This window comes from Neomonachus schauinslandi, chromosome 6 (genome assembly GCF_002201575.2).
Source record: "Neomonachus schauinslandi chromosome 6, ASM220157v2, whole genome shotgun sequence".
NCBI lineage: Eukaryota > Metazoa > Chordata > Mammalia > Carnivora > Phocidae > Neomonachus > Neomonachus schauinslandi.
The window spans coordinates 77406524-77428787 of NC_058408.1; the positions used below are offsets into that span (position 1 = coordinate 77406524).

The 22264-nt window shown below is 39.7% G+C and overlaps 1 protein-coding gene across 1 annotated transcript; it reads right to left on the bottom strand.

Moving 5' to 3' along the window:
* LOC110586056 (zinc finger protein 248) lies at positions 1-21164 on the bottom strand. The gene is made up of 6 exons (XM_021696210.2): positions 21100-21164; positions 19408-19509; positions 19266-19307; positions 9433-9559; positions 9053-9148; positions 1-4421 (listed from the first exon to the last, which is right to left on the bottom strand). Exons 3-6 carry the CDS (start codon positions 19278-19280, stop codon positions 2923-2925), a joined length of 1737 nt encoding a protein of 578 aa, XP_021551885.1. The 5' UTR covers positions 19281-19307; positions 19408-19509; positions 21100-21164; the 3' UTR covers positions 1-2922.
* Between the last annotated feature and the right edge of the window lie 1100 nt (positions 21165-22264).

Consider the following 22264-nt stretch of genomic DNA (forward strand, 5'->3'; position numbering starts at 1 on the left):
AAACCACGCAGGGACAACTGGCTATTTATTTGGAAGAATACAGAGCTGCTTATCTCACAACACATGTAACAAGAAACACCACACAGGGACATATGAAAAATGTCATTTAACATAATGTCTGCTTCATGCATGTCAACAGACATACCTGCCACAGTGCTCACTTCCAAAAGGAATTTACTTGTGACAATACAAAAGCACAATGAAGTAGAAATACTTAACTTTCAACTAGTAGAATAAGTTTATTTCTAATACTGAGACTTTACATAGGAGTTTACAGAAATAAAAAAAAACACCGTGCTGATTATCCATTGGCTCCACCTAGACCTTCTCTCCGCTTTCTCTGTGCCCACCTGGGCTAACCTGCAGATCGCATCTGGTTGGGTTCTCCAAAGGGAGGCACCAGCAATTCGGTGCCACAATGCTGGTGGGGACAATATCCCCTCGGAGATGGTCTCTCCTCCATGAGAGCAGCTCTTACTGGGCTCTGGTGACACTAGTTTCTTTCCATCCTTTGCCCCTTTATGACTTAGAATGGTCACGGCTTCTGGGTGATGCTAGTCTCTAGGTGCTTCAGTATCCCTTGTTTCTGGCCCACACCACTGTAATACGTCTACCATTACAATCCTCTTGGTTGGGGTAGAATTCTGTTTTTCATTAGAAGCAGGGCTGATACAAAAGCTATCCTCGTATTAACTTGTCAAAAGAAGTCATTCTTCCCCCAAATCACTGTATAGAACATGAATACTTAGAACTAAGTACTCGTCTGTACCAGCTGGAATGCCTTCAGCTAGAAGTAACAGATAGCCTTAAGGATAAATAAGCAACTATTATTACCACAGTAACAGAAAGTCCTAGCCGAGAACAGGTCCAGATGGAGTTGTGCAGCTCAATGACGTCTGAGCCAGGCTTTTCCCATTTTGTCTACTGTTATCTTCAAGCTATTGCCCTTCAGGGCCACAAGCTATAATTTGGTATAACATACATACATGAAAAAGTCCAGCATAAGAGAGACAATCTCTCCTTGTGTCTTCTCATGTTACAATAGTTTATCACTGAGATCTTTCCCAGAAGTACCGCAGAATATTTTCCAAACATCTCAACAGAATCACTAGAATAGCATCTCCACGATTAACTTAGATTAATCTGTATTTACTCCTAAATCATCTGGGGGAAGAATGGAAAGAGAGACAAAACAGAGCCCAGCAAGTAAGAAGCAGAGTAGTGGGTGGGCAATGTCTCTTGGAACTGCTCATCAGTGTGTTCCAAGGAGGTGTGGGAAAACAGTAGGACAAAGGAGGCAGGGACAGTGTATGACATCCTATTATTTTAAATACGAATACATAGTTCCTGGGGCACGTACAACAGATCATGCCTAAATAGATACAACAATGAAATACCAAGAGTAAGAAAGTGGCATTCGAGTACATACCACTATTTTTTATTTGTGGAGTGCAGTGAGTATTCCTGTTCATAAATGATGTTAACCTTTGCAAAATTCATTTAAACCCCGTTATTAACAGCACTTACAACATTATAGGACTGACCCAGAGGCAGCTGAAAAACCTCAGAAAAATATTATTTGGCTTCTTTGGGAAGTAGTAGTAGATCAGTAACAATGGCCATACTAATTCCTATTTGCCAGCAACATCAGAGGGAAGGTTGGTGATGTGGTTGTAAAATAACATATACCAGCCAAACGATAAAGAGACTCAGGTAGTATTTACAATTAAGACTGGTGCAGAGGTAGTTAAGAAACCTCACAAAAACAAATTTGGGGTTCTTTACTGAAGAGGCAGTTCAGCAATAATGGCCATAGCCATTTGTTTATGTCAGGAAATGGGAGAGGGGGTATGTAGTTTGTACTTTAAACTGTCCAGATATATTTTCATATATACACAGTGGTGTGCTGGTAAGTATTTGACAACAGGTTCTCTGAGAAAATAAAAACCCCGGTTTGTAGAGTTTGCCAATTTCCAGGGCATAAATGCTCCCACTAAAGCCAAGCTACCAGAAGTACGACACTGAGTGCAGAGGTGGGAAGAGATGTGCAGTAGCACATTAGATGGTATTTTTACCATGTGACTTGATAATATAAGTGACCTAAAGAACAAAGAGCAAAATGCTATAAAGTAATTAAGAAGTGATGAGTGTGAGTATTTATTACCTTTTTAATATAATTTAATTTTTAAATAATAACTATGTTTAACAACTGGCTCACAAAATTCCCGAAAATTTAACCATCGGCAGCTGCAAGCCAGTGTGAGCTTACTCTAACACACCACTGCGTACATGTGGGTACATGTGTATAAATACATTTACATATACATATATATACATATATAATTATATCAACCTATAAAGACACTGGTGGTATTTAGTGTGGGTGATATAAATATAGACCATAATAGCTATTTAATTAAGGGATATTTTCTCTTCACAAGTATGTTGGACTCCAATATGCAAATCAAGCATACCTCTAACTTCTGCTATATTACTATACCCACATCAGGCCTTCAAACATCAGGGACTCTTCATGAATGTTTAATGTTGTTGCGATTCAACTTTTTTTAAGCTTCAGATTCCACTGTGAATATGGGTATGAATGAATACCATCCACTATATTTACAATAAAATTTGGTATCACGTCTGGAATATGACACAACAAATTCTAGACAAAGATTTCTACCACATTCTTTAAGTGAATAAATTTCCCCTCAGTATAAATTTTCTGATGAAAAGTTTCAGTTTTTCTTGAGAGCTTTCACATATTCAAAATATCAGTAAAGTTTTATGCTAGTATTAATTATCTGAAATACGATAAGACATCGCTTTCTAGTAACGTGAGGCATTCTTTGGGCTTCATTCATCTCATTTTTAAAAATGGTGTAAGAATTTGAAAGGGCACGTGAAGGCTTCTGGACATCAGGATGTTGAGAGAGCTTTCACCCTTGTGTGAATTCTCTGATGTTTTGTGAGTACCGACCTCTGACTGAAGGTTTTCCCACATCCATCACACTCATAGGGCTTCTCTCCTGTGTGAGTTCTCTGATGTTTAGTGAGAGCTGATTTTTCACAGAAGGTTTTCCCACACTCGTTACATTTATAGGGTTTCTCCCCTGTGTGAGTTCTTTGATGAACAATGAGGTTTGACTTCACACAGAAGGACTTCCCACATTCGTTACACATAAAGGGTTTCTCTCCTGTGTGTGTTCTCTGATGGACAGTTAGGGCTGACCTGTGGCAGAAGGATTTCCCACATGTATTACATTCGTATGGTTTCTCCCCTGTGTGTGTTCTCTGATGTTCCGTGAGGTTTGACTTTACACAGAACGTTTTTCCACATTGCTTACATTCATAGGGTTTTTCTCCTGTATGTGTTCGCTGATGGTTGGTAAGGTGTGGTTTCTGACAAAAGGATTTCCCACATTCCGTACATTCATAGGGTTTCTCTCCTGTGTGTGTTCTTTGATGTTGAGTGAGGTTTGACTTCTCCCAGAATGTTTTCCCACATTCACCACATTCAAAGGTTTTTTCTCCTGAGTGACCTCTTCGAAGCTGGGTGAGATGTGACTTCTTGTTGAAGTTATTTCCATTTTCATTGTGCTCATAAGGTTTTTTGCCCATGTGTACTATCTGACGTTTAAAGAGGGTTGACTTTTCCCACGTTTTAGGACCTACTTTATATTCATGGGGAATCTTTCTTGTATAGGTTCCCTGATGGATAATGAAAGTTGAGTTATCACAGAAGGTTTGCCCATATTCATTGTATTCATAAGGAGTCTCTCCTGTAAGAGTTCTCTGATGTCCCAATCTTAAATCTGTATAGAAGGACTTCCCACAAATATTGCATTCATATGGCTCCATCTCCAAATGAGTTCTCTGAGATAAACTGAGTTCTAAACTGTGGATGAAGGTTCTTCCACATGCATTATATTTACAGAGCGTCTCTCCTATCTGTATTTTCTTGTTTGTGAAAAAGGCCGCTTCCTCATGGAAGGTTTGTCCGTTTTCATTATACTCAGAAGGCAGGTCAAAAATTGGCTGACTGAGGTCATGGCTATGATTGAGCACATTCCTTTTTTGATTATATTTATAACATTTCCCTCCAGGAGGTGTTTTCTCATGCTTAATATCAAGGAGCAATTTCTCATATACATTAAACTCATCAGGCTTCTTCCCAGAATAGCTCTTTCTACTAATAATTAAGCCTGAAATATTTTTCAAACTCATTTCACACGAGTCACATATCTTATATGGAAAATTTCTTGAAGGAACAGAATCTGTGCCCAGACTGAAAGCTTTTCTTACTCTATCACCACTATCTACATTTAACGTTCTGTTGGTGGTGAAAGCAAGTTGCCAAAAATGTTCATCTTCATTGTCCTGGCTGCTCTCTATCAGGTCATCAACTTTCCAGTCTTCTGGAAATGAGAAAAATAACCACATCTTATGAATCCTAGTACACTTCTAATGGGACTAAACTCACACAAATGCCCTTTCATGTAGTCGATTCTTTTGTTTTAGGCTCAGTTTCCTGGTGTGAACTAAAACCAAGCAAAGGTTTCCTTTATCCTCCTGGTCTCAGTGGAAAGTAAATACATGCTGCAGTGGAAACAGGGAATGGAAACTGGCAAGGACATTTAACATTTTAAATATAAAACCTTCAAAACTGGACGGAAAAGGGTGAAAATTCAAAACACAGGGAGCTGGGAGTGGCTGACTCGGGAAACTCAGAGAATGAGGTGAGCCAGACAGAGACACTGAACACTAAATAAAGTGATGTGGAGACTAGTGGACATGGCTTTCAGAGGATGAACTATGTGTGGTGGAGACAGAACAGTTCCGTCCTAATCCCCTCATATACAGATTCCTGGGGTAGGATTCTGGCTGGAGCACTTGATTCTACTCTGCTCACCAACACCAAACTTCCTCGGGTTCAACCAAGAAGTCCTATAGCCCAGCATCTAGTTTTTCTTTTAACTTATTTTATAAGAAATAATTATTTTTTTTTACATGCTGTAAGACGCAGGCTAGAGAAAGTGAAATAAAATCAAGATACACGGTGAGCAAGGATTAGAGATTTTCTGAGAGGTGTCCACTTAGAAAGCAGGAAACTCAGAAAATTGGAGAATTCAACAAGGGAGCTTTTAAAATAAAAAATAAACTACAAATAGACTGAGAATCAGTAGAGGAAGAATTCAGAGACATCACGGTTCATGTCCTTATCCTCTCACAGCTTGACTACTACAGTAGGATTCTCACTAGTATGCATGTTGCCAGTCCTTTTTTCCCCTCCATTTGATTTATAAGAATCAACATAAATTTCTGAAAGTGCCTCCTTCCTCATTTTTTAAGGAACACTGCTTTACCTCAGACTCTCACTCTCCATCTAGCTGAGATTCACTACACCACAAATATCCAAAAGGAAATACAAAACAGATGAGGGGCAGGCCATCTCTGCCGAAGGACCAGGTTCACTTTGTTTTCTCACAGCTGCTAATGAATCTGTCCTGACTATCAAGTCATACATTGATTCACTTCAATCTGCTGGATTACTTCTCCCCAAAGCCATTTTATGTCTGAGGCAATGTTGATCTTTAAGTCTGCTTTTATACCTAGGTTTATCTTTTGTATCAAGGTTTTCTGCTTTTTTATCTAGCCTCATCTGTAGTTTTTACCTACTAGTGAGACCCATAAGGATCATGTTTCTCTACACGGTTCTGAGACCTTTGGTAAACTTTATCATAACAATTCTTGGCTGTGCTTCACTGTTGCTACCCAATGCAACAGTGTCAATCACGTGAGAAAAAACTTCGATGGCAGTCCTGAGCCCACTGCTCCAAGGGCCAAATAGTAGTAATTATTAGCCAGCAAAAACAAATCAATACAAAACAAACTTTCCACCAACTGGATTCACAGTTAAGTGTCCAAGCCACCACATCACATGTCCAAGTAACAGTATTTCTGTACAGCTCCAGATGGGCCTCTCATAAACCACTCACTCCCAGAAACACAATGCAAACTGCATTCCAGCCCTGGCTCTTCCTGGAACCTGGACATCTTTCCGGAAATGCTGCTTTCTTTCATTGAAAACAAGCCAAAAAAATAATAATAAAAGAATAAACGCCAACAAACACTGCAACACCCCATCCACTTTCAGCCTTCACTCACTGTCTTTAAAAGTTTACTGCCTGTAAAATTCACCATAATTTGGTGATGAAGTTCTTTGCTCAATGCTACACCCTTTGTCAAGACCATAGTCTAGCTCTTGGCAGGTGTTACCAAAATCCTGCTTCCTCTGACCTCACAAAAGAGACAGAACATGAATAATTCATAAATGCAATGTGCATATGAATTATTTCCAACCTGTATGTGATGAACTGTAATACACGAGGACAAAATGGGAATGTGCTTTTTGGAAAAGCACTACGGGATGCTTTCTGAATGGATGAAAAAGAGTGATCTCTTCCAAACTTGGCTTCACAGTTAATCAAAAAAGTAATTAGTAAACTATCAGAATTAGGAAAAGAAAGGGCCTTCTCTGTGAGAAAACAAAATCTCAATAAAGAAAGAAACCCTAAGCAAGAGTAATATGATTAGTTCTGAGTTTTGAGGATATAGCCACTAGTGGGTTAGGGTCATAAAATATGGGTTATTTAAATTACAGGGGAAAAAAATGAGCTCTAATTTAAAATAAATGAGATAACAAGCCATTACTATGTACCATTCAATGTTTAAACACTTTACACATACAATATTAAGTATCTGAGAAGCAAAGTAAACAAGAATGAAAGTTGTAGATAGAAGAGAAAGCATTTATACACGAAATTTAAGATACAAGACAGTGTGGGGTTTAGAGGAAATTCTGGAGAGCAGAGAGAAAAGAAACGAGACAGGTAGAATAGGAGGACCACATTATAATAGTCAATGAAAGAAGACTTTAATTTTAATTTCATTTCTTAATAAGTAGCAACTTTGCCAAGCTAGTGAAAGATAAATCGGATGCTTCAGGTAAGAAAATAAAAATCATTTAGGGATTAGATCAAGCCAGGAAAGAGAGAACACACAGTTCTGGTTTTGAGTGGGATCAGTGAGAAGTGAGAAAACAAAGAGACGTGAAAGCTGGTTTTGAAAGGTAAGCGACCCCGGAGTATAAGGACACTAGCAATAGGGGATAATGGGTTTAGTGCACTGATCCCAGAGCTGCCATGTAAGATAGTAATAGGATGCTAGGATATTCCTTACTGGATTCCTGAGAAACCAGGCTCTCCGGTTTTCATAGTACTCAGACTGTTCCTCAAGCTCCTCTTGTGATGAGATTTAATAGATTTTCAGGCCTCGTAAAAGAAGAATTGTTCCAGGACCACTGATCTCATGTGCAAACCACCACTTTCTAGGAGTCTGCAAACTATGACTGCTGAGCAAAGGTCCTTGAACTACAACTGTTTTTTACATTTTTAGAGGGAAAAGACAGAAGAGGCAGTAGGGAGGAGTGAGAGGGAAGAAGAAAGAGGGGAGGAGAGGGAAAAGGAGAACCAGGCAAGAGGAGGAGGAGGAAGTGGAGGAGGAGGGATCACACCCAGACCGCATGTGCCCACCAGACCTAAAATATGTGCTACTGTCTTTATATAAAAGTCCACCAACCTCCGACCTGGAAGCTCTCAGCCAACCTTGTGCCTTTACCACCACCCACAGCTGACGCCTCACACACGGGCCCTACTGGCTCTGGCCTCAGCCACGTGCATCACACTCGCACAAAACCAACATCCTTTTCAACACACAGCCTGGGCTCTAGCAGTTCTCTCCAGCTTCTCGTGTCCAAGTTTAGGTATGTCGTAAGTCCCCTATCATCTAATTTCCTCTCAGTAAATGGCACCCTGATTTACCCAGTTGCTTAAGACAAATCAGTCAAGTCATACTAGACTCCTGGCTCTCTTCCACACTATCAATCCAACAGCTAATCTTGTTGGCCTCATCCTCAAGATCTACATACAAACCTACCACTCCTCAGCACTTCCAACATCGCCTAAGGATTATCCTCTCTCCTCTGGAGTATGTAATAGTCTCCTCAGTGGTATTCCTTCCTTGCTCGTGCCTAAGCACCACCTAACCACCAGATTGTATTTAGTGCATAAACTATAAATCAGATCTGATTATTTAATCTGACTTAATTTACTCAAAAAAAAATACAATGATTTCTCACATCACTCAAAATAAAATTACCATAGTCCATGCTACTTGTGACATCACCTCCTATCACTCTCCCCAACACGTATTCACCTCCAGCCACAATGGCCTCCTTGCCATTCTTCAAACACTCTAAGAACACCGCTGAGAAGTTTGGCATCTGCCTGGAACAGCTCACAGTTTCACTTTACTAGGGTCTCATCTCCTTTGAACCTCATCAAACAGGCTTTCTCTGACTTCCTTACCCATTAGCACAGGCCATTATTCTCCACCCTGTCCCCACTGTTTTAACTCTCTCCACAGTGCTTACCACCACAAATACTGTATGTACATGTTCACGCGCATACGCTTGTGCATGTGCACACACACACATACTTCTTGTCCCTCACTGTAATACACACTCCATGAAAAAGGGATATTATTCTTTTACCTAAAAACATAACTGGATCATAGTGGGTACCCAACACATATTTGTTAAATGAATATGTTAAGTATAGCATGAATACACACCAGGTAACAAAAGGTGTCCGAAGAGAATAGAGGGAAGGTGAACAATTTTAAAAGATAAGCTAATCAAGAAAAATCACCTAAGATGAAGCCAACTGAGTTTGCATTATAGGTATTAGTAAATCACTCTAAAATATCATAGGACAAAGGAAAGCATTTATGAGGGGAAAGTGACATGTGGAGGAATGTGATTAAGGTAATGGAGGGAGATGTGAGCCAACTGTCCTCTGTCACTTCCAAAGGTCTAAAGTTTAAAAAAGAAATTTCTGAAGAATATTTCACAAGTGATAAACCCTAAACCAAAGGCCTAAGATCTCATTCCCTTGTTTTCCACCTGCCTGTGAACTCACTAACTCACCTTGATGGCAGTGGCTTGGGAATCCTGCCTCTAATATCCAGGGCTCTTCTCCTTGCTCTATCTTGAAGACCACTTCTGGCTTAGTAATGCAATATCCTGTTGAGAAAAAATAATACAAGATGATAGCTAAATAGCCTGGCTTCAGGGACTCTGAAAAATGATGGGGAAGAAAAGTACAGCCTCAGGAGCTGCCCAAGGGAGATGCCCAAATGAACCAACCCCTGAGGAGGTTAAGAACACAGCATTCTGTATGGTGGCCAGAGAGACTGGTCATCTCAGGGCCTTGAATCTCAAGCATCAATCAAAATTCCACAGGCAGTTCCTGTTTCAACAACTAGAAATGCATGCTAAGGGTAGTCACAAGGAAAAACAATTCTTACCTACTGAGACAAAATGGCTGTAATTTTCTAGAATCACATCTCTGTATAGTATCTTCTGAGCAGGATCCAGCAGATACCACTCTTCCTGAGTGAAGTCCACACATACATCTTTGAATGACACTTGTTCCTGTAATGGTATATTCCTTTTCTATATGAAGCCGTCAGAACTATATGACATGGAAGAAATTTAAAAGGGCTAATCTCTTTAGAGTTTGCTAAAAACTGACACATAGGATGCCTTCTTTTGTGTTACTTACTCTGTAGGATAAAAGAAATATCTCGTACAAACCGAGTTTCCACTAAAGGCTTAGAACTGTTCCCCTTGCTGCAAACACTACTGATGAAAACAAACACACACCATTCCTGTTCTCAAAGTGCTTATGATCTGATGAGGAGACATATACATTAACATTTATTAAGTTTTTTTTTTTTTTAAGATTTTATTTATTTATTTGAGAGAGAATGAGATAGAGAGCATGAGAGGGGGGAGGGTCACTGGGAGAAGCAGACTTCCAGCTGAGCAAGGAGCCCGATGCGGGACTCAATCCCGGGACTCCAGGATCATGACCTGAGCCGAAGGCAGTCGCTTAACCAACTGAGCCACCCAGGCGCCCAACATTTATTAAGTTATACACAAGAGCTAGCAGGATGCACACAGTAGACTGCAAAGGAAAGCAGACCAAGAAAAAATTAGTTCTTTAATATTATCATTTATATGATATAAAAAATAGACAATAAAACAGACAAAGCAGACCAAAGGGGACCCAAATACTGGAAATAATAAACAAGAACTTCAAAATGGATTATGATTAATATGTTCAATAAAACAAGAAAATATGAACAAAATAATTGGGAGAAGTTCAATGGATATATGGTATGTGTACTGTGCAGAAAAAAATTACTAGAGCAGGCTGAGACTGGTCTGCTTTGAAAGGTCTGCTGCTATGAGGGTATCCCTTGGCTGGCATCTGGGAACTTAAATTCCCTAATAAGAATGGTTCACTAAGCCTAAACTGTTTGTGTAAGCAATATGGTTTATACTGCACACATGCATTCCTTCTAAGTCTGGAAGTTTCTGTGCCAAGCAGAGAGTACCAATGTGATCAGCTCCTGATTAAAAACATTGAGCCCTGGGTGTCTACTGAGCTTCCGTGGCAGACATTTCAAGTTTGTTGTCAATCTCATTGCTAGATTTGGGAGAAAACTCTTAGAAGTTTGCTCCTGGCTTCCTCTCAACTATGCTCTGTGTGCACCTTTTCCCCTTATTGATTCTGCTTTATCTTCTTGCACTTTAATAAGTCATAGCATAAGGAGAACCACTTGCTGAGTCACCCCAGTAAGTCACTGAGCCTGGGGATGGTCTTGGGGACCTCTGATAGATATGTATACAGACATAGATAAAACGGGCATTCTAGAGCTGAGAAATACAACACTGGAATTAAGAACTCATTAAATGGGTTCAAAATCCTATTAGAGAAAACATATATCAATCTAACAAGAGTATCAAAACATGTATGTATCTAACAAAAGGGTACCAAAATACATACCTCCAAAACTGATAGAACTGAAAGGAGAAATACATAAATTTATAATCCTAGTTGGGAGGCTTCAACACTCCTCTGTCAACACCGAGAGATCAAGGAGGCAGAAAATCAGTAAGTATAAAGACGATCTGAACCACACTATCCATCAACATGATCTAATTGACAGTTACAGAATACCCCATCCGAAACAATAAAACACACATTTTATCATTCTATTCTAGCTCATATGTAACATTCACCATGACAGACCATAGTCTTGGCCACAAAACACATCTTAACAAATTTAAAACAATAGCTATCATACAAAATACGTTCTCTGACTACAATGGAATAGAAATCAATAAACAAGAGATATCTGGGAAATCACTCGAACACTTGAAAATTAAACAACACACTTATAAATAACCTAGAGTTCAAAGAGGTCTCGAAAGAAATTTTTAAACATTGTACATGAAATTAAAATAAAAATACCACTTATCAAAATTTGTGGGATGAATTGAAAGCAGTACATAGAGGGAAATTTATAGCAGTGTATATATTAGAAAAGAAAAATTTTAAATCTGTAACCTAAGTTTCCATCTTAGTACACTATAGAAGAAAAGTAAATTAAGCCAAAAGCAAGCAAAATAAAGGAAATATTAGAATAAATCAATGAAATTGAAAACATGAAAAAAAAAGAAAATTAATGACACCAACAGCTGCTTCTTTGAAAAGATCAATAAATTAATAAACTTCCAGAAAACCTAACCAAGAAAAAAGAGAAAAGAAACAAATTGTGAATCTCAGAAATGAAAGGTCAACACTACTGATCCTAAGGACATTAAAATAATAAGAGAATACTACAAACAATTCTATTCCTGAAAAATTAACTTAGTTGAAACGGATAAATTCCTTAAAGACACAGCTACCAATTCATACAAGGAGAAATAGATAACCTGAACAGATCTATATCTGTTAAAAACAAAATTGAATTACTAGTCAAATCACTCCCAAAATACAAAGTACTAAGCTCAAATGGTGTCACTAGTGAATTCTACTAAACATTTAAGGAAAAAATACTAATTCTCCACAATCTGCTGCAGTAAATAACACTTCCAAACTCATAGGGCCAACATTACCCTGATTCCAAAACTAGATAAAGACATGAGAAACTAAAGACCAATAGCTCCCATTAGCATAGACACAAAAATCCTCAAATATTGGCAAATCAAATCTGACAATATATACAACGAATTATAAACCATAACCAAGTGGAATTTATTCCAGGTATGGAAGGCCAGGTTAATGTTAATAATAAAAAAAAAATCAATCAATACAATCCAGCACATCAATAAGCCAAAGAAGAAAAATTACATGATCAAATCGATTGATGAAAAAAAAGCATTTGAGGGGCGCCTGGGTGGCTCAGTTGGTTGAGCGACTGCCTTCAGCTCAGGTCATGATCCTGGAGTCCTGGGATCGAGTCCCACATCGGGCTCCCTGCTCAGCAGGGAGTCTGCTTCTCCCTCTGACCCTCCCCCCTCTCATGTGCTCTCTCTCTCATTCTCTCTCTCAAATAAATAAATAAAATCTTAAAAAAAAAAAAAAAGCATTTGACAAAATCTAACAGCCATTCATGATGAAAATTCTCAGTGCACTAGGAATAGGGGGAATTCTCTCAGCTTGATAAAGACCATCCACAAAAACCTTACAGCTAACATCATATTTAATGTTAAGAGACTGGACACTTTTCCCCTAAGGGCAGGAATAGGGCGAGGATGTCTTACCTCAATGCTCCTATTCAACTCTGTACTAGAAGTCCTAGCTAGTGCAGTAAGACCAAAACCAAACCAAACCAAACCAAAACCAGAAATAATACATATGTGATTGGCTCTGTGTCCTGTTTCATTATCTATTTTTGTGCCAGTACCATATTGTTTTGATTACTATAGCTTTGTAGTATATCTGGAAATCCGGACTGTGATCAATTTGTGAAACAAATCCAGCTTTGTTTTTTTTCCCTAAGATTGCTCTGGCTATTCAAAGTAGAACAGAACAAGGGCGCCTGGGTGGCTCAGTCGTTGGGCGTCTGCCTTCGGCTCAGGTCATGATCCCAGGGTCCAGGGCTCAAGCCCTGCATCGGGCTCCCTGCTCCGTGGGAAGCCTGCTCCTCCTTCTCCCCCTCCCCCTGCTTGTGTTCCCTTTCTCGCTGTGTGTCTCTCTCTGTCAAATAAATAAATAAAATCTTAAAAAAAAAAAAAAAAAAGTAGAACAGAACAGAGAGACCAGAAATAAACCAACAGTTATATGGTCAGCTAATCTTCAACAAAGGAGGCAAGAATATCCAACGGGAAAAAGACAGTCTCTTCAACAAATGGTGTTGGGAAAACTGGACAGCTAGCTACATGCAAAAGAATGAAACCGGACCACTTTCTTACACCATACACAAAAATAAACTCAAGATGAATTAAAGACCTAAATGTGAGACCTGAAACCGTAAAAATCCTAGAAAAGCACACAGGTAGTAACTTATTTGACGTCAGCCATAGCAACTTCTTTCTAGATATGTCTCTGAAGAGAAGGGAAACAAAAGCAGAATCAAACTTTGGGACTACACCAAAACAAAAAGCTTCTGCACAGCAAAGGTAACCATCAATAAAACAAAAAGACAACCTACTAATGGGAGAAGATATTTGCAAATGATATATCCGTTAAAGATTTGATAGCCAAAATATATAACTCAACACCAAAAAAACCCCAAATAAGCTGATTAAAAACTGGGCAAAGGACCTGAATAAACATTTTCCAAAAAAGACATTCAGATGACCAAGAGACCCATGAAGAGATGCTCAACATCACTAATCACCAGAGAAACTCAAATCAAAACCACAATGAGATATCACCTCACACCTGTCAGAATGGTTAGAATCAAAAAAAAGAAATTACAAGAGTTGGTGATAGTGTGAAGAAAAAGGAACCCTTGTGTACTGATGGTGGGGATGAAAACTGGTTCAGCCATTATGGAAAACAGTGTGGAGGTTCCTCAAAAAATTAAAAACAGAACTATCCTATGATCCAGTAATTCCATTACCAGGTATTTACCCAAAGAAAAGGAAAACACTGACTGGAAAAGATATTTATATGGCAGCACTATTTACAGTAGGTAAGATGGATAAAGAAGATGTGGGGTGTGTGTGTGTGTGTGTGTGTGTGTATAAAATGGAATATTACTCAGCCAGAGAAAAGAATGAAATCTTGACAATTCCAACAACACAGATGGATCTAGAGGGTATAATACTAAGTGAAATAAGTCAGACAAAGACAAATATCATATGATTTCACTCATATGTGCAATTTAAGAAACAAAACAAACAAAGCAAAAAAGAAACAAAAAAAGAGACTCCCAAATATAGAGAACAAACTGGTGATTACCAGAGGGAAGGTAGGTGGGAGGAGGGGATGAGACAATTGGGTGTATCACTGAAAAGGAAAAACAAACTCTCTTTATTTGAAGTCAATATTATTATCTATGTAGAAAATCTCAAGTAACTTACAAAAAGAAAGAAAAAAATCTACTGGAAGTAATAAGGAAATATCAAAACATCACAGGATACAAGGTCAATAAAAAAAGTCAACTGTTTTCCTATATCTGAAAATACCATTTACAATTGCACCCCCAAAAAAGGTACTCAAGTATAAAATCTAACACAATATGTATATATAGAAAAACACACCATTTGATGGAAGAAATCAAAGATCTTAAGAAATGGAGAGATAGTCCATATTCATCAATAGGAAGACTCAGTATGCCTAAGATGTCAATTCTTTCCAACTTAATCTATAAATTCAACACAATCTAAATAAAAACCCCCAGCTATTTTGCCGATATTGACAAAATGATTCTGAAGTTTATATAGAAAGACAAAGGATCTAGAATAGCCAACACAATGTGGAAGAAAAATGAGAATTCACATTGCCTGATCTTAAGAGTTACTATAAAGCTACCAGTAACCAAGACAGTGTGTTAGTGCTGAGAGAGACACATAGATCAACAGAACAGAACAGAGCGTCCAGGAATAGATCTACCAAAATAGAGTCAAATGTTTTTTGACAAAGGCATAAAGGCAATAAAAGGAGAAAAGATAGGCTTTCAACAAATGGTGCTTGAACAACTGGACACTCATGCAAAAGAAATCAACCTAGACACAGACCTTACACAAGGATTAACTAAAAATGAATATGAGGTCTAAATGTAAAATGCAAACCTTTAAACCTTCTAGAAGAAAATACAGAACAAAGAATATAGGAGAAAAATCTCTGTGACCCTAGATTTGGTAATGAGTTTTTAAATACAACAGAAAAAGCATATTCCATGGGGGGCGGGGGAAGCATAGGTTGAATATTATTAAAAATAAAATCGTCTGCTCTGTTAAAGACATTTCTAAGAAAATGAGAGGACAAGGCACAGACTGGAAGAAAATATCTGCAACACATTATCTAATAAAGGATTTGCATCCAAAAAATACAAAAGAAGTCTTAAAGCTTCATAAGAAGAAAACAAATGACCCAATTGAAAAATGGGCAAAAGATCTGAACAAACATTTCACCAAAGATATAAGGATAACAAATATATATATGAACAGATGCTCAACATCACCTATTAGTGGGAAAATGCAGACAACATGACATTATTTATTAGAATGTGTTAAATTAAAATTTAAATCCAAAATTATGACAATATCAATTTCAGGTCCAGAATCAGAACAACAAAGATTCTGATTTGTAGTTGGTAGGAACACAAACTGATACAGCACCTTTGTAAAAAATAGTATGGCAATTTCTTGCAAAGCTATACATACATACATACATACATACATACAAAACTGACCCAGCAATTTCACACCCTATGTGTTTGAAAACCTATGTCTGCTTAAAAACCTACACATGAATATTTCTAGCACCTTAATTCATAATGGCCCCAAACTGGAAGAATCAAGAGTCCATGGGTTAACAACTCTGAAATCATGTATGTGTATTCTGGAATTGAACTATCAAATAAATGAAATTCAGATGATGTTAGCTGGATTCTCATTGTTAGAGTGGAGATTACAGACAAACAAGGAGAGAAGGTTACAATGTTCCATGTGGTAATGATTACAACAGGAGACAACAGTGTGAACTAATACTTAGCTTAATATACAGATGGTTACATACTGAAATATTTATAGACACCTGTATATACATGAGAGAGTATACGCGTGTATTTCCTCTTTCAGTTAGCTGGGAGGGTCTGCGAGCAATGACACACCAGTAGCAACAGACACACCTAGTCCCCCAATCTTGGTTTCTTATACTATGCTCCAATGAAAAGAACCAGAGCTATTTAGGAAAAAAAAAAAAAGGCTAATTCTAAAGCAGGAAAGATGTAAGATGAACCTGGAAAACCTACTAACAGGGAGGAAGGAAGAAGTATTCAAACAATAACGGGGTGTGTCAAAAGACACAGGAACCAACAAAAGGTACTTTTTAAACATTTTATGTACTTATTTTTGAGAGAGAAGGAGAGGGAAAGAGAGCATGAGCAGGGGGAGGAGCAGAGGGAGAAAGAGAGAATTTCAAGCAGGCTCCACGCTCAGCAAAGAGACCAGGACCCTGAGATCATGACCTGAGCCGAAATCAAGAGTCAGACACTCAACCGACTCAGCCACCCACGCGCCCTTAGAAGATGCTTTTAATAACCAACCTGGAATAACTTGAGCAGCGAAAGAAAACAAGGCAGCATTGTACTATAACCAAATATAAAATAACTATCCATGAATTCATGCTGATATAAATAAATGGATTAGTAAATAGGAGAGAACAGAAAAATCTCCTGTGAAGAATTCCTGATAATTTATGTAGATACTCCAGCAGGAAGGAGGTATCGTGTAACTCCCACTTCTTTCCAAAGAGTACAGTATGAAAACAGAGGAAACAAAGAGTAGCTTTACTGCTACTCGTGACCACATTACTTCAGCTAAGTGATCAACAGTGATACATCACTGTAATAAGTCATGTTGACAACACTTACCCTTGATATGATGTGACCAAATGACATTATATCTCTGTGGTCTTCCTCCAAGAAGCCCATAACCTCAGTCCTATCATGAAAACAACAGCAGACAATTCCCAATTGAGGGACATCCTACAAAACAACTGAATGTACTCCTCAAAACTGCCAAGGTTATCAAAAACAAGGAAAGTCTGAGAAATTGTCACAGCCAAGGGGAGCTTAAGGAAACGACTAAGTGAAACATGGTATCCTGAAACAGAATACCTGCATGGGGGAGAAAACACCAGGGTCAATTATCAAAATATAAATTATATACCATAAAATAATAGTTTGCAACCTATATAACAGACAAGCATTAGTATGTCTAATATATAAAGAGCTAGACACCGAAGAAGAAAAAAAAAAAAGCCAGAAACCTAAGAGCAAAATGGGCAAAAGATATGAACAGAGGGTTCACAGAAATGTAAATACATCTTTCAGATACATGAAAAAGAAATTTAACCTCACTCATAGTTTAAAAAATTGCAAATACAAACTTCATAAAATACCACTTTTTATCTATCCATTGCCAAAATTCCAAAAGTTGAACCACATGTTCTATGGGAGAAGCTGTGGACAAAACAGCACTCACTCAGTGTCAATGGGAGTGACACAAAATGATACCATAATCCCAAATGATCAAGTGTATCAATTATATTCACCCTTTGACCTGGCAACGCACTTCTGGGAATTTATCTGAGAGAAAAAACCTGTATGTACAAGGTCATTCATTAGAATATGGTTTGTAGTGGCAAAAGGTTTGAAATAATTCATAAGTAATAATCACCAGTTTAATAAACAATGGAACAACCATGCTTGAATTACTGTGCAGTTATAACAAAGAAAGAAGCAATCCATGTTCTGTTAACAGAAAGATGTCTGGGACAGGCTGAAAAAAGTGAAAAAAAGCAAAGAAAGAATGGAAAATTGTGTATAGACTCGCTACTCAAAGTGTGGTTCCCTGAGCAGCAGAGTCAGCTTCACCTGGGAGCTTTTTAGAAATGCAAAACCCAGGGCCCCACCAGATCCACTAAATCAAAATCTGCATTTTAACAGGATGCCAGTGAGGTACAGGTGCATCTAAGTTTGAAAAGCCTTAAGGATGATGGATTCCCTTCTAAATAAAAGTAGGGGGCATACAAGAATATTCTTTACCTGAAAAAAGAAACACTGGGAGGACAAGAAAGACAGATATCTACAGCAGGATGACCCTATATTCCAGTTTGTCTGGGACTGTCCCAACATATGCCAGTTGTCCCGTCATAACTTTATAGAACCTCTTTCATTCTCAGAGGAAGTGTCTCCATTTAGATGAGAAATAAATGTCACCCTTCCTAGAGGGAACATCACTTAACCTTTTAACCATGTTAATAAATTACTAATTCAGAAGTATTTTATTTAAAAAAAAGAGAGACAAAACCAGTCAGGAAAAAAGATAGACTGAAAAAAGCAGTGAGCCAAGGATGGGTAAGCAATAAACCCAAGGAGAGGCAACGTCTGGGGCAAAAGGGAAAGACAACTTCGTGAGGAACAGGAAGGGAATGTATCAGAGTTAAGAAAGGAGAGCTAGGAGGGAGGTGTCAGAGACAACAGAGACTGAGGACTATGCCATAGGAAGGTCAAGTAAGACAAAGACAAAAACTGGATTTGACTACAATTTGGTGGCCTCTTCCAGAACTGCTTCAGGTGAGTGGTGGTGGTGAAGGAGCAAGAATGCATTCATGAGGTTGAAATGCAAATGAGAAATGCAGAGACCAAAACGAGAACAGTCTGCTACTCAAGCTAGAAATACAAACAAGCTGACGCAAACAGTTATGGAGAGTTATCTGGAGGATGTCCGGTCCCTCCATTCTGCCAGGTCTTCAAAGTCTCATTCCTGGATTAAGCAGGACCATGAGAGAGCTGTCTACTCAAACCTCACTTTTGGTCCCCTGAAAAGCATCCACACATCTTTGGCACGGTGCTGTGTCTATCAGATGATTACAGGCAATTTCAGTGTTTTGATTAGAAAGATCAGAGAAAATTTTACAACTTGCACAACTCCGTAAAATTAAGAGTCCTACATCTAATTCTACCAACTCTTTGAATTTGCTACTCTCGACATATTTCCCTTCAAGTAATTCTTGCGTAGTTCTCTTTTCTCGTAAAAATATGAATCCTTACAAACTTTAGAATACCCATTTTAAAACAAAGTGGGAATAAACAAACAAAAAGCTCACCTGGGATCTGTTCATTTTCTGCTCTTAGTGAAGGAGGGAGAGCTGAGGAAAAAGGAAGGAAGAAGGAAGTTAGGAGAGACTTGGCCTGCCTTGCAGTTCCTGGATTTACCTGCCTACACAGCTCCACATACAAGATACTTACGTGTCCATGTGTGGCTCCGATATATGTTGAGCTTAGACATGATACTTTTCACTGAGTGAATGTAAACATTTGTTTCTTATTGATTTATTACCAATTTAGGTTCTGTGACACAGAAAAATTAAAAACATGAGAAGATGAGTTTAACATTTAACAGTAACCTAAAGGAGGAAACACTATGGATTTGTCAGAACTGATGTGGTAGGGAAAAATTAAAAATCTCAAGCCACATTGTTAATCTGTTTTCCTGTTAACACTATGAATCCCTTGAGGTCAGATAATCCAAGACACCTCTGAAAAAAAGAGATGGGGGTGTTTAAGGCAAGATAAAAAATTGTTTAATGTTTGTTCTAACCTTCTTACAACTTTTAAAAGGTCTTTTAATTAAGAAACTATCTTTGACTTAACAGTGACAAAATGGGCAGGGGCTTGGGAATTTGCAGACCTGACTTTTAACCATGGTTCTGCAACTAACAAACTGCATGATCACCGTCAGTCACCTTCTCAGACTCAAAATCTTTTTTTCATTTTTCAAATAAGGTCAAAGCAGATAACCTCTTGCCTGCACTACCATCCTGCGCGTCTATAAAGCCAGGAGAGCGGGAACCTCAGCATCTTTCTAGATGCCATTCTCAGCATTTTTCTAGATGCCATCAACAACGGGAAATACTGAACGGAAAATAAGGGGAGTAGGGGGTGTTCGGGGAGGGGTGAGGACAGAATTTCCTTTGCTATGGCTGGTGAGCCTTTCATTCCCGACCATGGCCTCACAAACTCTCTAAAGAGGTCACATCTCCTGTGTAGCCTGCGTGCCCACCCCTCTCAGCTCCAGCTCACCTCGCTCTTCTTAAATTTGTCCCAGACCTTCCACCGTCACACAGCCTTCGATGGCTTCAGGATACTGTCATGCTTATACATAACAAATAACAAATGAATACATAATAAATAATAACTGGGGACCTGGGGAATGTTAGAGCCAGGAAAGGGCCTTGGTGGCTAGCTAGTCCAGCCTCTTCCCTCTTCCATTGCACAAATGAGTTAACTGAGCAATGAAGGCCCTAGAGACTTGTCCAAGCTCCAGCCGCATGTATTACATACATAACAAACAAATACAATAACAGCTAGCAAAATGTGAGTGCTCAGAACAATGCCATGCGGCAAGTACTACTGACATCCACACTTTACAGATAAGGAGACCGAGCCTCATGTCGACTATTCGGTCAGAGCAATTCATTCACATCTGACGCCCTGCCTGGTTCTCCTACAACCGCGCCCCTCCTAGTAAGCCCGGCGCACATACGACGCACGCACACACGTCACAACGTCGAGCGCGCACGCACGTCGCGCACGCGCACTCACTCCTTCCCGGAGCCCCACCCCCCTCCCCGTGGGCCCAGCGCACACGTCACGCACGCGCACTCCCCACCCGCGGTCGCACGACGGCGCAGCCAGCTTAGCGCTGGGGCTGGACACCTGCGGACCCTCCGAGTCCGAGAGCCCACGTTTCCACGCGGGACCCTGGTCCCTTAGAGACGCCCCCGCCCGCCGTCCCTTCAACTCTGTAGGCGCCGCAGACGCCTGGGGTCGCTCCGGTGTCCGCGGAGCTCCTACCCACCACCCGGCACCGCCGCCCCCGCCGGACCCCCGAGCCGCGCAGGGCCCTCTCGGTAGAGGCCCCCACCCCCCGGGGCTCACCCGCAGTTCCCTCGCCGCGTGGACCCGGAAGCCAGGGAAGGTTTCCCACGAGGGGCTGGAGGCCGGGGAAGGACGAGCCGGGAGGAGAAGGCGGGGATGCACATGCGCAGACGGAGGGAGCGGCGCGGCGGCGGCGGGTAGCTGGAACTCCGCTCCTCGCCGCTTGGGCTGGGAAAGTAGCTCTGCCCTTAGAAGGGATGCCTCACCCCTTAGTCGTAAAGAGTAAGCTAATAGTGCCGAGCTAGCAGGGTTTTAGTGAAGAGGCCTTTAGACGTAGATCTAGCAGGTAAATTGTTAGTACCTCTCTCGAGATTCTCTTCCCCGGTGTGCACCATGCCCTTTTCTTTAGAAATCAGCTGGAGAGTTTCTGCCGACTTTGTTGAGTTGAGAGATTGCTGAGATACTCATGCCTGCTGCCTGGAGCCAGGGTGCTTTCTGTCCTTGCCCCTCGACCTGTGCATCAAAGCAGTGCATCTTTTAGACACAAGCCGAGAGAAGGAAAGCTGTGCTTGAATTCCATTTATGTACGTGGTATCTGTGGCCACCATGGTTATTCTCGAATGAGAGAAGCAGCGAGCTAGCAATTCGGTATTAATACTAAAAACCGTTCATGTGTAAAAAACTGTTCGTGTACCAAACTTGAAAGCACGCTGTCATCTCCCGCAACCTCCCGTATATACTTCACCCAACTTTCCCCAATGTTAACATTTTACAGAGCCATGGTACTTTTATCAAAACTAGGAAAGTAACTTGGGTGCAATTCTATTAATTAATTAGAGTTTATTCAGATTCCGTCAAGTTTTCCACTAACGTCCTTTTACTGATCCAAGATTCTATCCAGATACCGCAGTACATTTAATCATCATGTCTGCTCCAATCTGTAAGAGTTTTTTCGTCTTTCCTGGTCTTTCATGACCTTCACATGGTGGAAGAATAGTCAGGTATTGTGAAGAATGTCCCTGAATTTATGTTTGTCTAATGTTTTCTCCTCATTGGACCGAGGTTATAAATTTTTAGGAAGAATCCCTTGGGAAGATGTGCCCTACCTATATATCAGGTGACACATGCTATCAACTATCATACTAACCTTTATTACTTGGTTAAGATGGTATCTGACAGGTTTCTCCACTATATAGTTAGGATTTTTCCATTTCCAGTTTGTACT

Bases quoted from the DNA above. Each gene is read 5' to 3' on its own strand.
- LOC110586056 (XM_021696210.2), bottom strand. The intron at 9,149-9,432 runs GTAAGAATTGTT...TTTTCTCAACAG, and splicing joins CAGCCATTTTGTCTCAGTAG to GATATTGCATTACTAAGCCA. The intron at 4,422-9,052 runs GTGAGTTAGTGA...TCTCATTTCCAG, and splicing joins CCCAAGCCACTGCCATCAAG to AAGACTGGAAAGTTGATGAC.